At 44.1% G+C, this 16,419-nt stretch overlaps 1 protein-coding gene across 1 annotated transcript; it reads left to right on the plus strand.

Annotated features, from left to right (window-relative positions):
* The first annotated feature begins 197 nt into the window (after positions 1–197).
* On the plus strand, positions 198–8,041 carry LOC306710905 (uncharacterized protein). The gene is made up of 6 exons (XM_079179636.1): positions 198–492; positions 1,869–2,041; positions 2,242–2,460; positions 4,165–4,325; positions 4,412–4,544; positions 5,936–8,041. Exons 1-6 carry the CDS (start codon positions 252–254, stop codon positions 6,110–6,112), a joined length of 1,104 nt encoding a protein of 367 aa, XP_079035762.1. The 5' UTR covers positions 198–251; the 3' UTR covers positions 6,113–8,041.
* Positions 8,042–16,419: the final 8,378 nt, after the last annotated feature.

The raw sequence follows: 16,419 nt of genomic DNA on the forward strand, positions 1-16,419 counted from the left end.
ATAACACGTGTGTGGATAAGACGTCATCTGACGCTACTTCAACGTTAACGTCTCTAAACATCTTACAGCACCGGAAGGTGGCGCTCCTTCCTCCGTCTGGTAGACTAGTGTGCCGCTAATGAGCCGCAGAAGAAGAAGGAGGCGGTAGCATGGAGGAACGAGGAAATAACTCACCGGTAAATTACAATGGCAGCTGAGCCGTTCGGTGGCAAGTTTTAGTTGACATATTTACAAACCAGTAACTGTCGTTAATGGCGGAGTTGGGGGAGAACAGTGACCGCGAAGCTGAAGAACATGAGACAAACGGTGACCCCGCGGGGACAGTCCCTCGGGGTCTGTGGACCTCGAACCACGACCAGAGGAAAAAGCTGGTCCTGCACATCGACCTCAACAACACCATCCTGGTGTCGGACACCGTGACGAGCCAGGGGCCAGCAGCTGCCCTGGACTACTTCCTCTCGACCGTCACCTGGGGAAAGATGAGCAAACAAGGTGAAGTGGAAACGTTACTTTAACGTATCGCAGTATACGAGGACTCTGTGTTTGCTGATTCAGCGAGGCTATTGTTCCTGTTTGTTACGTTAAAGCTGTCAACCAATTCCCCAAAAATATTTACAGTGAGATAAAATAAAGATCTGGCAAAAATCTCACGTTATTGGTCATTCCATATCGCGATAACTACTGGCCTAAATATCACCATATAGCTTGTTTTCCAGTAATTCCATGAAATTACCATTTGATTACTCCTGTGTATTTTTACTTGACAATTGAAAAGTACTGGATATTTTGTCATTTAAGTACAAAAAAAAATAGTAAGTATGTGGTTGTTATTATCAATAATAGACGACATTATTGTGTATTACGATATCTCTTCTGATTTCATCATGATATGTTGAATTATCATATTGACTATTGGCCCAGCCCTAGTCTAGATCCATTCATCGGAGACTTGATCTGATTGTTAAAGCATATTCAAATGTGTTTTTGTGTGTGTTACCAACCTTCCTGTGTATGCTTGTGTCAGGCTGCCTCAGTCATCAAAGACCATGGAGAAATGGAATCATGAATGACTGAAATTATAAAAGAATGCTGAATTTATATCCTATAAGAGATATTAAATTCCTCTGAGAGCCACAGAACAATGTGGTGGAAATTAATCTTTTTAACCTCCCCGTGAGAAATAACCGTGATGTGAAAACTCTCAAATGTCTTCAAGTATTTTACTGAACAGACATTTAGAATAATTCAGCTGAATGGATAGAGCTCTTTCCCCACGTATGGTTCGGAGGTCTAACGACAAAGAATAGTTTCCATAAAGGCCACGGTCCCAGCCTTGGTGTTGTCTTCATGGGAAGAGGGTTAATACCTTCGATATGACAACATTTATTATTTGGGTTTAGATGAGTCCAGATGGCCTCGTCTGCATATGTTCAGGTTTAAGCGAGAAATATCTGTTTTGTGAGATCCTATTTCTCAGATGGCAAGCTATAATAATAAACACAAGTATTACACAGAAATGTCACTTTCGTAGTCGTCCTCATCTAAGGGAGGAAAACAGTCGAGCATTGGAAACAAGTCCGATGTTGCAGGATCGGCCTTTTTAGGTCAACAACATGTACGCAGCGCCCGGTGCCTTGTGATTCAAAGCAGTCAGTGGAAGTGAGATTCTTTGGAACGTGAAAGTCTGTCGGAGGGATGACGTCTGATGTTGGTCTGCCAAAATCTTTACGGTGCAAGACATGTTTACAGAAAAACCACCTGGGCAGCCGGGATGCTGCACTTGCATCGTCCACTCAGTACGTGATGTTTAGTGCGTCTCACATTTAAAACCCCTCACTAACCCCTTCTTCTCCTCAACCTCTGTGCAGGAAAGTGGGAATGGCTAAGCGACGCGACCTCCCTGCTCCCACCGTGCGACGGTGCCGTTAGTTACTACTCTCAATTTGGACGGACGGTGGGTTTCACCTCTGCTGCGGGGCGACGTTTCCGCGGGATTCTGGATGAGCATCTGGATCTGTTCCGCTGGCCCAAGGACACCAAGGCAAGCATCATATAGGAGAAGAAGAAGGCCGGATGGAAAGTGTCCGTATAAAGTCTGACGACTGATCTCAGTAGTCTGCTCAAGTTCAGACATCATTTCTCTGTTTCCCCATTTTTCTTTGTTGTTGCAACCAGTTTGGCATCCTTGATCCCTGATGTAGGTACGTGTTGCTGACCGCTGCCTCACTCTGTTCCCTGCAGGCAGACAGAGAGCTGTCTGTCAAAGGCGAGGGTGGACAACTGTACCACTGGATCCTCCCCTCCTTCTTCCAGCTGCTCAAAGACCTGGTGCAGGAAGGGAGGGAGTTCGCCGTCGTGTTCCGTACGTTTGGAAGCGACCTGCCCCGTGTGCTGAGTGCTGTATCCAGAGCGCTGAACGAAGGGGCTCATCCGCTGTTCCCAGATCTGCCCGATCTCAAGGTAGAAGTAGAATCGCACTTATTTATTATGATGCCACGGGTTTAAGTGAGACGTACAGTGGTGTACAATGTTCTTTTCTTTTAAGTTAACAACATACTTCAGTCCAGCGGATAGTTTGAGGTGATTTTACCGGGATAAGGTAATGTCTGGGTTACTTATGCAGTATCGCCCAATACCTCACACACACTGCCTGAGTGGACTTTAAAGCAACACCTCCATCATCAGACAGCCCTTTCCAATGGGGAACCGAAGCCGTTCTAGGGTTCTGCAGTGAGTGTGTGTGTGTGTGCTGATGTGGTTTGGTGACTTCCAAGATGTTCTCTTGAAGAGCAGGGCCCTCTTCGCTTTTTTAACACAAACCCTCCCAAGGAAGCAAAGTCTCTCTCAGGGCTTTGTACCTTGCGTGTTAGCTTGCTGGAGCGGAACACATTAATTTTGAGTGGAGAGTGGAATAGACGGATGGCAGGAGGTGGAAGAGACGTCAGAAAGAGAGGCTGTTAGGCTAAGTGAGCTGTCTGGAGGAAATGTTATTCAGTCTCCTGTCACATCATGCTGTTCATATATTGCTTTAGACAGACGGGGGGGGGGGGGGGGACATAATGTGATTGTTCAGTTTCTGAACTTTTCATGACTCAATACCGTTGTCAAGTCTTGGAGATGGATGCAGTGGCATAAACAGCGGGAACCAATTAAAGCGGTGCACTAAGTCTCGGGGTTGTTGGATTGTATTATTTAAAGGAACAGTGTGTAACATTGGGGTGAGTTATTGGCAGATATTGAATCAAATATTCATAACTATGTTTTAATCAGTGTATTTTCCTTCGCTTAGAACAAGCAGTCCTGAACAGACACGCTCTGGAGAGGCTTTCACGTCGTTCCGTTATCTGAAGGTTGGGATGCGTTCTGATGCGTTCGGTATTAAACGTGTCCCGGTGATACATTATTAAAGATAGTATTGATAAGCCCCGACCTTACTGGAGCTTTTTATTAGTACTTTTGATGTGTTTTTACATCTATTTAAAATAAATGATTCAGTCATGTATAAAAACCAAGTATTGATAAGATTATTTGTACTAAAGATAACTGTCTACCTGAAGGCCACCGTAGTTCTCCAACACGCTTAGAAAGGGAGGGGTGAGCGGGGGGGCATTACGTTGGTTGCAAGCTGCCACAAACCACTAGATGCCAAAAAAACGTTCTAAAACACTGTTCCTTTAAGATAACAACCACTGACTCCATGTTTATTATGTACTAATATATGTTGTGCTCATCGTCTGTGTGCTACAGCTTCTTCACGGTTTAAGCACTCCGGGGCCACGTCACCTAGATATGATGGAGGAATGGCGTCCCTCTCTCTGTATGTTGTTATCGGAGCTTCCCCTGGTTCTGTGGACATAGCTGGGCTGGCCCTGTGTGCTTCTGGCTCATTTTTATATACCATACATTTTTGTGTATGATTTTTTTTCAAGTCCAGAAATATTGATCCCTTCCATGCTGTCTTAAGCCACAGAATGCCAGAGTTGTTTTTTATGTAGCTTTTTAAAAAAAGAAAGTTTAACGCTGATATCGCAATTAATCTAGGTCAAGTGTGCCAGAGGCCAGGCATTAATGAGAAGAAGAGTTTCCCAACAGTTTGAGTTCAGAGTTACTCTCCCTCTTTGTTTCTCTCTCTGACTCTGACTCTTCTTGTCACTCTCGGCTCAGTTAAATGTGAATATGACTCCAGGCAAGATCCGCTGCAGCAAGGGGGGAACCGTCCTGAGCCGAGCCGAGGAGCGCGTGTCCACTTGCGATGGAGACCGAGGCCTGTACCAGTACTTGAGCTCAGTCCGGAGCCTGGGGGGCTTTCAGGACCACTTTGCCTGGTATGCATAGCACTCACTCAAGCCATCCTGGATGTGGGTTTTGTGGCGTCCATCCTCGATCCATCTGTGCCCGTTTCCTCGTTCAGGTGGGCCAGTAATGGCTTCTCCATCCGTGGGGGGAAGCCGCTGTGGGTCGACCCCTTCGACCAACACGTCCAGCACATCTTCATAGACGACAACATACGACAGAACGACGAGGATACCATCGTCCATCCCAAGGTACCGTCACATCTTTTACACCAGGTTGTTGTAGAATACATCAACCACTGATGGACACCGTCAGGATTGGAACAGCATTCACAGGTTTTTAGCACATCTTAAATAGAATCCAAACAAATGAGTACTATTTTCATTTTCCTAATTTTCTTTCCACTCTAGAAATGATTTAGCGTTTTAATTAGAGCCATGAACAACGTTTTCATGTTCAGAATCTCAGCACTCTGTTACGTAACCACTGAGTCGATGGGAAGGACCTGCAGCGGATGTGCTGTTTCCTTCTTGTCATCTCCAGCTGTTTTTAAAGGAATCACATCTGTCTGTGGATAAAACCAGGCAGTGCGAGCGCACCGTGCTCACTCATGAGAAATGTATAAATGTACTCTTTTAGCATCACACTTGTTCTGTGTATAATGGGCTAGAATTTCAACTTGGTCTATAATGAATGAACAGCAAGGGGTTCTGATCCCCCCCCCCCTTTGTTTTTGCTGTAATTGTGCATTAAGCTTGTTTGTCTTTCTAACTGCCTTTTGACAGTGCAGTTTATGTTTTTCTGGTGTTCCACACTGAAAACGAGAGCGATCAACTGCAGGAGCAAAAGTTGTTTGCGTCTTCTTGAACACAGCTTGGCTCTTCCTCACAAACCGTCGATGAACACTTCATTATTTTATTTCTCTATATTCATTCAATCATTTTGTGCGGGTCCCTATCTATATATTTCATATATTTAATACAACAGTCATTTTTCACATCGTGACGTGTCATAGCAGGGAAAGCACAGGTGTTACTGATAACATTAACGAAGGCTCCATTCTGTTCAAGTGAACCATGAAATGAATTCAGTAAACCATGACGGTGTTCTAATCAAGGACCCTGAAGCAGCTAAATGGAATTCAGCCATCGTTCATTTCATTGTTTACACCTGTGCTTTAGCCACAGTGACGCGTCAACATGTCCTCTGTGAACAGGATTCAACACTTAAGAGTCCCTGCAGTTTGTCCTTAAAGAATACACGTGACTTCCTTTTAGCTTCTCTAATCAAAGATTGTAAGTCCTATTTTTTACTAAAACCATTTTCAACTTGTGTGACTCCTCCTGTGTGTGTCATAACAAACCATCATCTCCCAACATGCACTGTAATGTTTGGTCCATCTCTGCTTACATTCTCAACTAGTGTGTGTGTGTGTGTGTGTGTGTGTGTGTGTATTTATCTGTTCATGCTATGGTCTCTATGGTACTATTATGTGTATTATGAAGTTTTTGGGGACTTGTTTTATGCAGCTATGTTTCCATAAAGTAGCTTTGACAGACAGACTATAGGTGGTCCAGAAAGCTAAGCTGACCTCTTTCCTCTGGTTTCTCCCTTTTTATTTCTGTGTGTGTGTGTTTCTCAGGTTTTCCTGGACCCAGGTGGCACTGAGACTCGCACACCCAGCACCTCTGAGCTCTATGACATCGCGCTGGTCCAGACCGACCTCCTCCAGGCCATTTCTCAGCCGAGCTACTTCACTCAGCGCGTCCACATCTGCCTGGAGAACTATGAGAGGAATCTCCAGCAGGGGGCAGGCTAGAACACAGTTCACCTCCTATGTCCATGTGTCTGCACATGAAGACCTGCAGTTTAGGGTCCCATGAACCCAGACACCACAATCCCAACATGGACGGAGGATGCCGACACAGTAGACTGTAGGTAGGGCTATTAAACACTAAGGCTGATGACTTGTTGAAGGACCGGAGTTCATAAAACCATGAATGGAAGAAGTTTTCATATGGAGCAAGATTACAGGAATAAATATGCAGACAAGGAAGGATCCCAGTTATTATGGAACAATGGCAGCTAGATGAGTAGTTTCCTCTCAACTGGTTCAAGTGCTGCGAGCATTGTATCTACTTCAGGAGAGCAGTAACGGGATGTCAGCTTAAACAGAGGGCACTTCACAAATACTACTGTACCGAGGTGAACCGCCACCAAAAAAAAAGTGTTTTTGACTTAATGAAGCACTGAAGTGGCCATGCCAGACTCTTTGATTGCACCAAAGGCTCTGTAACTAATCACGCCACGGGATAATTGCCCCAACTCTCAGAGACTAGTGTCAGACAGCATGATTGGGGTCAGGTATGGTGAAAAGCCCTTCCAGCGTTGCGTTACTTGGCTGGCCAGTAGAATCCACCAGGGTGTTATGCTTCAGCTCTTGGTGTAGTCATCCTCAGGGTGGGACGCTTTCCTGTAGCTTCCCCCTTTGGATGGTTTTAACTTCCAGCGTTGGCCATCGTCTGCATTGGTTACATCCACTCAGAACTGAAAGGTAATCCTTCAAGACGCCCCGCTGACTACCCATGATGCATTAGTCTGAGCAGTTCATATAGAATGTATATGGTGAACACTGATATCTATAGACATATTAGGTTGAACCTGGGTTTTGGATGTTTTTAATATTAGTTTGAGAGCATCCTTGTGTGACACATTCAGTAAGTTGAGTGTGTTTGGAAGTTATGGTAATCTTTAGCTTTTAAGGGTTTTAGGATTTATTTATTCTTAAGCTTTCAGGGAGATTTTTAATATCTATTTTTTTTTTTCTCAGGTCAAAACGTAGAGAGACGACTGACATTATCAATAATTTGAGAAAAATACTGTAATGCAGGTTTAACAGTGGAGTGATGATACCAGTGCTAAACCTTTTCATTACATATCAACATGGAGTTCCTGAACTGGAGAACATGCAAGTGAATACAGCGGTCAGACAAAAAGGTGCACTCAGTAGAGTGCAGATCTAGGCCGTGTGTGTCTTTAACGGCCACTACTGTATAGTGTGATTGAATGTGTGTGTGTGTGTGTGTGTGTGTGTGTGTGTGTGTGTGTCCCCCCGCAGCAGAATGTGAGATCAGCCGGCACACGAGGCGTCACATAATTCCTTTGATTGAGATAAATATGCAAAACACAAAATGCTGGACTCAAACTAAATCCAGACATCTGTACTAAAGTATGCCATCACGCAGTGGGTTTGTCAGAGCATCACAGCATTGAATATGTAAAATGATCTTTATGATATAATGCTATCAAACGGTTACTAACTCTCATCAAAACAGTCTGCAGTCATTATTATACAAGTAGCGATGAGAATCTAAGATTTGTATTTGTAATGATATAGAGCAAGTATGACTAACTGTTCCGCATTATTTAAGACGCCATGCCGCTGTTAGTTCAGGTACTTGTAAGCTACAGTAATACTGAAAAACAAGGAGCAATGCTTCATGCTCTGTAGGCTTGGTAATAAGCATTGAAGCTAATGATTACTAAGTTAAGAGCTTGCAGGAGGACTGAGTTTTGCACTTTGTATGTAAAGACGGCATTTTGTTGTTGCTCAGCTTGGCTCTTCACATGAGGAGCTTTGCAACACTCCAACTTTCCAGAAGCAATTGCAAAATACTTTGATATTGTTCATTAAAGCATCATCCACATCACGTGGTTACCATGGATTCTGATGCTGCCACGCACGTGAACGTGCATCACTTGAAAACTGTCATTTATTTATTTTTCTGATGGTAAATGTTTCCATTTGCTGTTTAATAAATTGCTGTTTTCTGTTGAACTGTTTGGTGTTTTGCATAATTGCAACTTTGTGTATTTAGAGGTAAATGGTTTGTGTGTGTGTGTGTGTGTGTGTGTGTGTGTGTGTGTGTGTGTGTGCGTGTGCGTGTGCGTGTGCGTGTGCGTGTGGGGAGAGAGGTCAGGTCCACTGTGGATTCATTAAAGAAAGTACAAAGGGTGGTCGGTGCATAAATTAGTCTTCGTTATATGTTGTAATGAGCATTAAAAACATCTGTAATGCTTCTCTTCATGCCGTTTCAAAGCTAATATCCAACATGAACACATTTATCAGCACCCTGATGAAAGAGTACTGGTGCTCTCCTAAAGCCTTCGTGTAATTGACTGCTTCATTACGACAGCGGTCAGACACATTACCCTCTGTCAGGCTGATGGTGATTGACGATGGCGTCGCTGCTGGAGATTGACCCAACATTTGATGGTTCACTTACAAAGACTCGTCATCGGTGTCAGCCGAGGTGACTAGAAGAATGGCTTTAGTTCTGTGATGTTCTACTTTTGCTCTGATCTGTCAATCCTTAGTATGTACCACATAACAGTGATACCACAGTTACACGTCTGATAAACGAGTCATAGTCACACACACTCTTTATCCTATCGGTCATCTTTCACAGTTTGAATTACTGCTGTAGAATACCGTGCTTCCTCCCACCTGTCCCTCGAGTGTGAAACATCACTTATTTTATTTTCATTAAAGAATTAAACTGCAATGTTTATACAATAATAATTCATATTGTATAGCACCTTTCATACAAGACATGCAGCACAAATAGCAATATAATCCAATGCACATACAAACGGGGATGATATTGAAAATACAACACTTGATAAAAAAAAGATACAAAATGAATTAATATAAAAAGAGGAAACAGAATGCATAACATAAAATGCCCCCCCCCCCCCCCCCCCCAAAAAAGCCAGTATAGCCTGTAGTACCATTTAATGTGTTTGTGGATCCCTGATGGTTCCCTCAGACCACATGAGGGCAGCAGCGCCGCTCCGGGGATACACCCTCCCTCACCTTTCAGAGGCAGCATCCTTCCCCTGCAGGTGAGCGCGGACTCACCTGATACCGCCGGGGACCCAAAAGCAGCAGCGCGTGCCTTTGACATGTTCCAATGATGATGAGGGTGACTGGTGGTGACACTTCAGGACGGCAGAGGGACAAACTGGCACTGCGACTGTTTCGGGATTGTATAAATGCATGCGGGTGAGTGAGTGAGGGGAGGAGACGCGAGGAGGCGCGAGGAGGTGGGGGAGAGTAATGTTGAGCCAGTGGTTGCGAGAACGAAGGTAACTGTTGGTTTCGCTGGATTCTGTCACCGAACAGGAAGCAGGAGCGATGTTTCCACCGCTGACCGTCCGCCGCTGAGGTTCCGTGTCCAAACGTTTACGCGGAGCCGCTCCGACGCACCGCGGACCGCGCCTGCCGTCCAACCCACCGGACAAACACAGGGTAAGCTCCGCCGTTCCCAAACTTTCCACCGCTCTGCGTCTCACGCTTGACAGCGGATGAGGCGCTCTTATGAACTTATAAAATATAAATGTGGTTACACACCCTGGTGCTGTGGAGGACTTTAGATGCGGGAGGTTCGACGCAGTGTTTGCGGTGCGCTTCACCTCCGCGCGCGCACATGTGCTCCGGTGGCCTCGGCGCTCTCGCTGTTGTTGGGCGTTGCGGGGCCACAAATGGACATCATCTCGGTGTGAACAGGTGTGAGTCATAAGTTTAATGACGCCGCTGTAGCGAGAAAATGGTGGACGGGGATCAAGCACAACATCGCCAGAAATGAGTTTTATATGGAGACAATCCTTCTATTAGTCCCACAACAGCGCAGTGTTACAGCAGCAAATGGGACAGAGCAACAGCAAGAGGCTAAAAAACATAAAAACGCAAGGTATAATAAATAGGTAAACAAGTAAAGTAATAACGCCATATCCATCACGTGCTTGCACGCGGGGATGTTCATCTAGTTCACCCCGATCACCCCTGACTTTGTCGGAGTTGGAGTTGGAGGTGCAGGGCCAAATCCATCCAGCTGTTTGGTGAGATGCGTCTTTTTGTAGACGAGCCCGATACCATCTGCTGCGCTGCGTGCCCAACATCTGGATACGGAGTCACCACTGGTAGATCGGCCTGGACTCTTTATTTGTTTTTTGGAGCAACTTTCTTTTAACTGAGTTGTGTCTTCAGGTAGAGAGAGAACTCCTGTCTGCTTCCTCCTCTTGGGTTGTGTTGTGGTTGCTTCACCCTCCCTCCCTCCCTCCCTCCCTCCATCATCCATCCATCCTCGCTGTCCTTTAAGAGCAGCATCCTACTGTTTAAAGCTCCACTCTCTTGCTGCTGTCAGCTCTGCTTAAAGATGTGTTGTGCTCCTCCAAAGCACATTCCAACTTGTTCACTACCTCCCTCTTCTCTCTCTGCACCCTGTCGCTTGTGCTGCACCATTCCCATCCGACCTGCAATGATTGCTCCTAACGTGGTGTGAGTTAATTTGCATAATGAGGATTACAGCTGACATGCAGCGTCTGGGCCTGTCTCGCGTAGTGCTGCGTGGCAGCTCTCATTGTGGCAGCAGAATGCCAGGACTCACCGGGGGAAGGCTGCTCGTGCCTCTCTGCCGTCGCCGGGGCAGAAGCAGTGAGGGACAATGACAGATGGACGGTCTGAGGATGAAATGATATGTCTGAAATTAGCTGTTGATGTTGTAACTGGCACAATGGCTTGTTAGATATGAATTAATGAAAGTGCACAAACGTTTTTGTTTAGTTTTTCCGCACGATGCAAGCGGTGCACATTGATTTGCTTCATCCATTTCCAGTTTTAAGCAGCGTCAGTTCCATCGTTCTTGTTATTTTTTATATTTTGTTACATCTTTGTTTTTTTGCTGCATAAACGATTTATTTATTCCAAAGCTCAAACCACGGGTCAGAGCCCACCATCGACTTTTTGTTTTGTTCAGCAAGATAATCTTCACAAATGAACATTACTGTTATGCTTTTTGTAACGTGAATGCAATCAGCAGGAGTAAAAAGCTAACGTTAGGCTATAAACGAACGAGTGTAACGCTGTAAATGTGGAAGTCGGTGTGATGACAATTTGTAGTCTCATTTAGCCAGACTCATTTAGACTTATTTAGACACGTAAAAGCTTCAAAATGCATGAGAGCGGTATTTACTCATGTATTTTCTTTCGTAGAACAAAACGTTAAAGTCTCTGAAGCTTTGTTAAGTTGTGGATAGGACCTGGTACGTTTTATAGTCTCGGCTGGAGCTGAGCCATACTAGAGGATGGAGTTAAAACACTCCAAACCTGATTGGTCAAAGAGAATCGTCACTTCCTCCACATCCCACCATTTTTAAAATGGCCAAACTATCGGCAGTTCATTCACTCGACCTAGATTTTAAAAAATTTCAGCCCGCAAAACTGACCAAAAGTGATACCAAAAGTGAGTCGGGCCGAGCCAAAACCACACAGCGAAAGCGGGTCATACCTCTACATCAAGGCTGCTTGGACCTTTAGAGAGATGTGATCGACCATATATGGTCTGTACGTGCATAATGCAGAGGAGGTGACATTCATCTTTGTTCATTGCGTAAAAGTTTAAGCATGTTGCATGAATACCATTTTAGAACCTTGTTCTATGCTTGCTTTGATAAACGAGACCCCTGAACTAGGCAAGACAGAGTTGGTGTATGAGTGTAGTACAAAATGTCTTTAAATATGATTGAGGTGGTTTGTATAGGACAGTGCAACACACACACACACTGCAGACATTAACCCGAGCGGATGAGTGTGGAACTGAGCCAATATTCCCATCAGAGGATTAAGTGGGATGCTTACAGTGGACAGTTTGGACATCCAGCCTACTTACACAGGGGAGAGAGGATGGCATGAGAAGTCAGAGAGAGAGAGAGAGAGATAGAGAGAGATGGAGAAAGGACTAAAACAGCAAGTAGAAAGAATAATATTTAAGCTACCAAAGCCGGCAGAAAACTGAGTCAGGCTTTTAGTCGAAATAGTTTGACATTTTGCAAAAGTTAGAGTGGGCCTATAGGGGTTTGATACCACCCTCATGTGTCTATGCTAAATATGACTCTACCGCCAGCAGTCGCTTAGCTTAGCATAAAGTCAGCAGGCAGCGGATAACGGCTAGCTCACTAAGCCAAATTGTCAGCCCGCGGTGAAAACATGCTAGCAGGTTAGCTCGCCAGCGGTCGGGCTACTCGGTCACCTGGACCCTTGCCTTTTCTCCCTTTGTTTCCCCTGCTTCCCCTATGCTAAGCTAAACAGCTGCTGGCTGTAGGTTAATATTTAACTTACAGACATGAGTGTGGTATCCATCTTCTCGTCTGACTCTCGACGAGAAAGCTAATCGTTTCATTCCCCAAAAATGTCAAACTTTTCCTTTAATCGTCATATTTTCCGATTCGATACGAGGCGGAGATGAAGTGAGGAGAAGAGAAAGTAGAAAAACGTGATCACCTCATGTCTGTGTTTGTTCCCTCTGCCTGTGAGGATGAAGACGTAACACAGCGCGTGAGCCCGTTTCTCCTCGAGGTTGGTCCACGTGTCAGCAGGTCGCCGCCATGTTGATTCAAACAGCTTGTTGTATGCGGAGTTCAGATTCTCTTAAGTGCACATAGTAGCTCAGGCAAACAAGGTTTGCGTGTCATGTGTGTGGGTTGGTTATATCATTCTCCTCCTTCGGGCCATTGACCCGTTGGGGCTGGTGGGATTACAGAGACCGAGGAGGACAATGGAGTTCTGGAAAGCGTGTTGGCATGCACTAGTTTTGTCCCAGTCATATATTGGGAACAATAAGTCCTATTGGGATCAAACCAGAGCCTTGTTTCCGGCAGCAACAGTAGCAGTTTGTTTGGAATAACAAGCACGAGCGATCATGGGCTCGTTCCCAGCTCAATGCAGCAAATTGTGGAAAATGAGGCTGGGCGGTATGGCCAAATAGTTTCTACATTTATGAAAACATGCACTTTATACAGCGCATTTTCTTTGATATGGTGGTGCAAAATGATTTTTCTAATGAGAGTGTTTTTTTTTAGGTTTTCTACAGCAGATCACTGAGGGCGTTTTGACGTGTCACAGTAGGAGAAGTGCAGGTGTGCTCGATAACATTTAATGATGGCTGAATTCTATTTATTTCACATGGTTTCCGGGCCATATTGTGCAGGCTGTCTTGCTGTCACAGCTTACTAGGCAGTTCAATTGAATGATTGTTAATGTTATTAGTTACACCTGTGCCTTCTCTGCTCACACGTGTCGAAATAACTGCTGTGGAAAAAATGGCTATTATATGAAATCATAATCTGGCTAATTGCAATGTGGAAGTTGCATTGCATGCTGCAGTACTACAATGATTCAGCATTGTAGGACTCGCAACAGGCAGCTTTTTAAAAATAGACAAATACAAGTATCAAAATTGGTGCAGCAGATCCAGAGAAATCCTTTTTTTTTTTTTTCTTCTTCCTCGTCAAAACCTGGTGTCTACATTACCCACAATTCAACTCCACCACTGACTGTTTGGTCAGAGATTCAGGTGTGTTATGCCAATAGCTGATAGCCTCAGGCAGAGATAAGGAGCAGGCTGCAGAGGTCTAAGCTCACTTTTTTCTAAATCAACACCAGATTTTCAGACTTCGTCACCTGAGGACATTTATCAGGCTTCACACAGCTTCCTATGGAGCCACAACAAGCTTGATACGACTTGTTATGCCTCCGTGCATGTTTTTGGTCCATTCCAGTGAATGAGATATCTCAGGAACGACTGGAGGGAATTTCTTCAAATTTGGTGCAAATGTCCACCTGGACTCAAGGATGAACTGATTAGAATTTGGGGAGCAAAAATTCACTCTGACCTCACCAAACACATTTTTGTCCATAACCCAAGAATTAATTTGCTAATTATGATGATTTCACACGAATGTCTAACAGGACAAAATGATGAAGTGATGACATTTTGGACAGACATGGATGTAAACTGCAACATGACTGGTTGGCGGAACCATACAACTGTTTCACATACGCAGTAGTACTCCCCAACAGCTTTAAATCTGTGGCATTCCCCTCTTATTTACGCTTCCACACTTCCTACCCCTCTACTTCCGGCGCCCTTGGTCTAAGTACTCCCATTATTCACTCTGATCTCAACCAAACACACCTGTAAAAGTTTTGGACAGCATCTTGCATGGCTGTGACGCTGTTGCATTGACGTTTTGTCCACAAAAATAAATGTAAACACCCGGCACATTACTCAAAACTAAGTAGTTCCGACTACAGTAGGTGTCTCCACGACCACATTTTGCCACGATGACTCACGAGATGAAACAATACCATGGTAACAAAACAAAATCATTCTGAACCAAATTAAAAACACCAGCAGCAGTAAAACCTGGACAGCTATCAGCACTCCACTCTGGGATTATTCCGTTAAGTCTTACTTCAGGCTGATATGTTGTAGAGCTTCATATGACAATAGAACTTATTTATATATTTTTGAGAAAATAATTGTCAGGTTGAAATAAGTTTAATTATTACAGGCCCATTAATTGCTGCAAGCAATTCAAAACCAGGTTGGGAGGTTTGATTCAATAATTACTGTAATGGCTTAACGTTTTAGTTCAGCACTGAGACAGTCCAGCTCAGTAGAGACACAGCTATTTGACTATTTGCTGTGATTGCGATCCACTTTTAGAATTGCCAGAAGCACAGACTTCCGACTGGAGGGAAACAAATCGCTGTGTGATTGCTTTGTCTGACTGCTGCCACATGGTGTAGTGGGTATTATTTCAAGTTTGGCAGAGGCACATCAGCTCATGGAAGCTGATTGCTCTTTGATCGCTTCGTGTGATTGCTGCCACCAGAAACATTGGCTTTGATACAAGCTGGGGAGGTGTCGGGAAAAGTTGCCACAAAAGGCTGAACTTTGTGGCAAAGACCGAACGCAATTTTTGAATTGCAACAGCTGCAGATGATGCAACACAATTTGACCAATTGGGTCAGAAACACTTGACCCCGTGGACTTCACGTGCACACAGGCTGCCCAATCTGACACGGGACAAATGCAAATGAGAGTAGATGACGAAAATAACTCGTAAAATACTACGTTCCGTGCAGGCTTTGATGCTAGCAGAATTACCATGTAAGTACAATCCACATCGTTACAGATACCATTGTGTTATGAACACAGGATCTGGAGTGATCTGGATGAGGGGCTGGTGGCAAGAAATGGGAATAGAGATAATAGAGATAATAGAGATAATAGAGAGCAGAGCTGTTGTTCAAGGTCTTTTCTGACCAAAACATGAATAATTTATAAGAATAAATCACACGGCAATTTTCAAAATCCAAGCCCACCTATCTCTATGAACCTATCCACACCGCATCCGAAACTTCTTTATTTAGCAGAATGCCTTTTTTTCCGCAGCAGTTTCCATTTCAGCAAATTTGAGATTTGCAGAAATTTGAGAGCTTAAAAAAAAAGCCAACCAACAAAATAATGACTTTTGCTCAGGCGATAAATAGATTTACTCAGACGTCTATGTCCTAATTCTGTTCGCACCATTACACAACAAATTGGATATTGATCTCGCAAATCAGTGTCCTCTTTGACAAACAAAAGAAAGATGAAAAAAATAAAATAGCAACATTAAAATAAAGTACAGCATGAACTTGCTTGTAATGGTGAGAACGTGGCCTACAAAAGGGGTGACTGCAGTGAAAATGTTTTTGAAAGGATAAACGCTAACAAATGTGGATTGAGGCAGAATATTTCGCTGGATAAAAACACATATATATACACACACATTTCCTTTCTAATATTTATTTTATACTACTGTGAAAACATCTCCTTTAAACAAATTGTATGTATTCAAGTTTCTCAGTGCTTCCCAGTGCAGCCTTGCATACTGGCCGATACCCGATCCAGCTTTCTCGGCCGTATTGGAGACATTTACATCGTTGATATCGGCATCGAAACAACACTAAATCAGACAGCCTGATTTGACCCGTCCTATCTAACAATGGAGAAACACGCCATCTTTCATTGTAATAATTGTAAGTCGGGTGTCATAATTCACTGCAGATTAACTGACACTTTGCAAAGAAAAGAAAATCTCTTTAGCATTCAGCCCCAGAGCCGTTCTGTATGCAGCCAGCAAAGTTCTGGTTTCATCACTTTCCTCGGCCTTACTCTACCTCTCTCTACTTATGTTGCTCTCTTCCTCATTATGTCCCTGTCCTCCTTGACACTT

This window comes from Pholis gunnellus, assembly GCF_910591455.1.
Source record: "Pholis gunnellus genome assembly, chromosome: 2".
Lineage (NCBI taxonomy): Eukaryota > Metazoa > Chordata > Actinopteri > Perciformes > Pholidae > Pholis > Pholis gunnellus.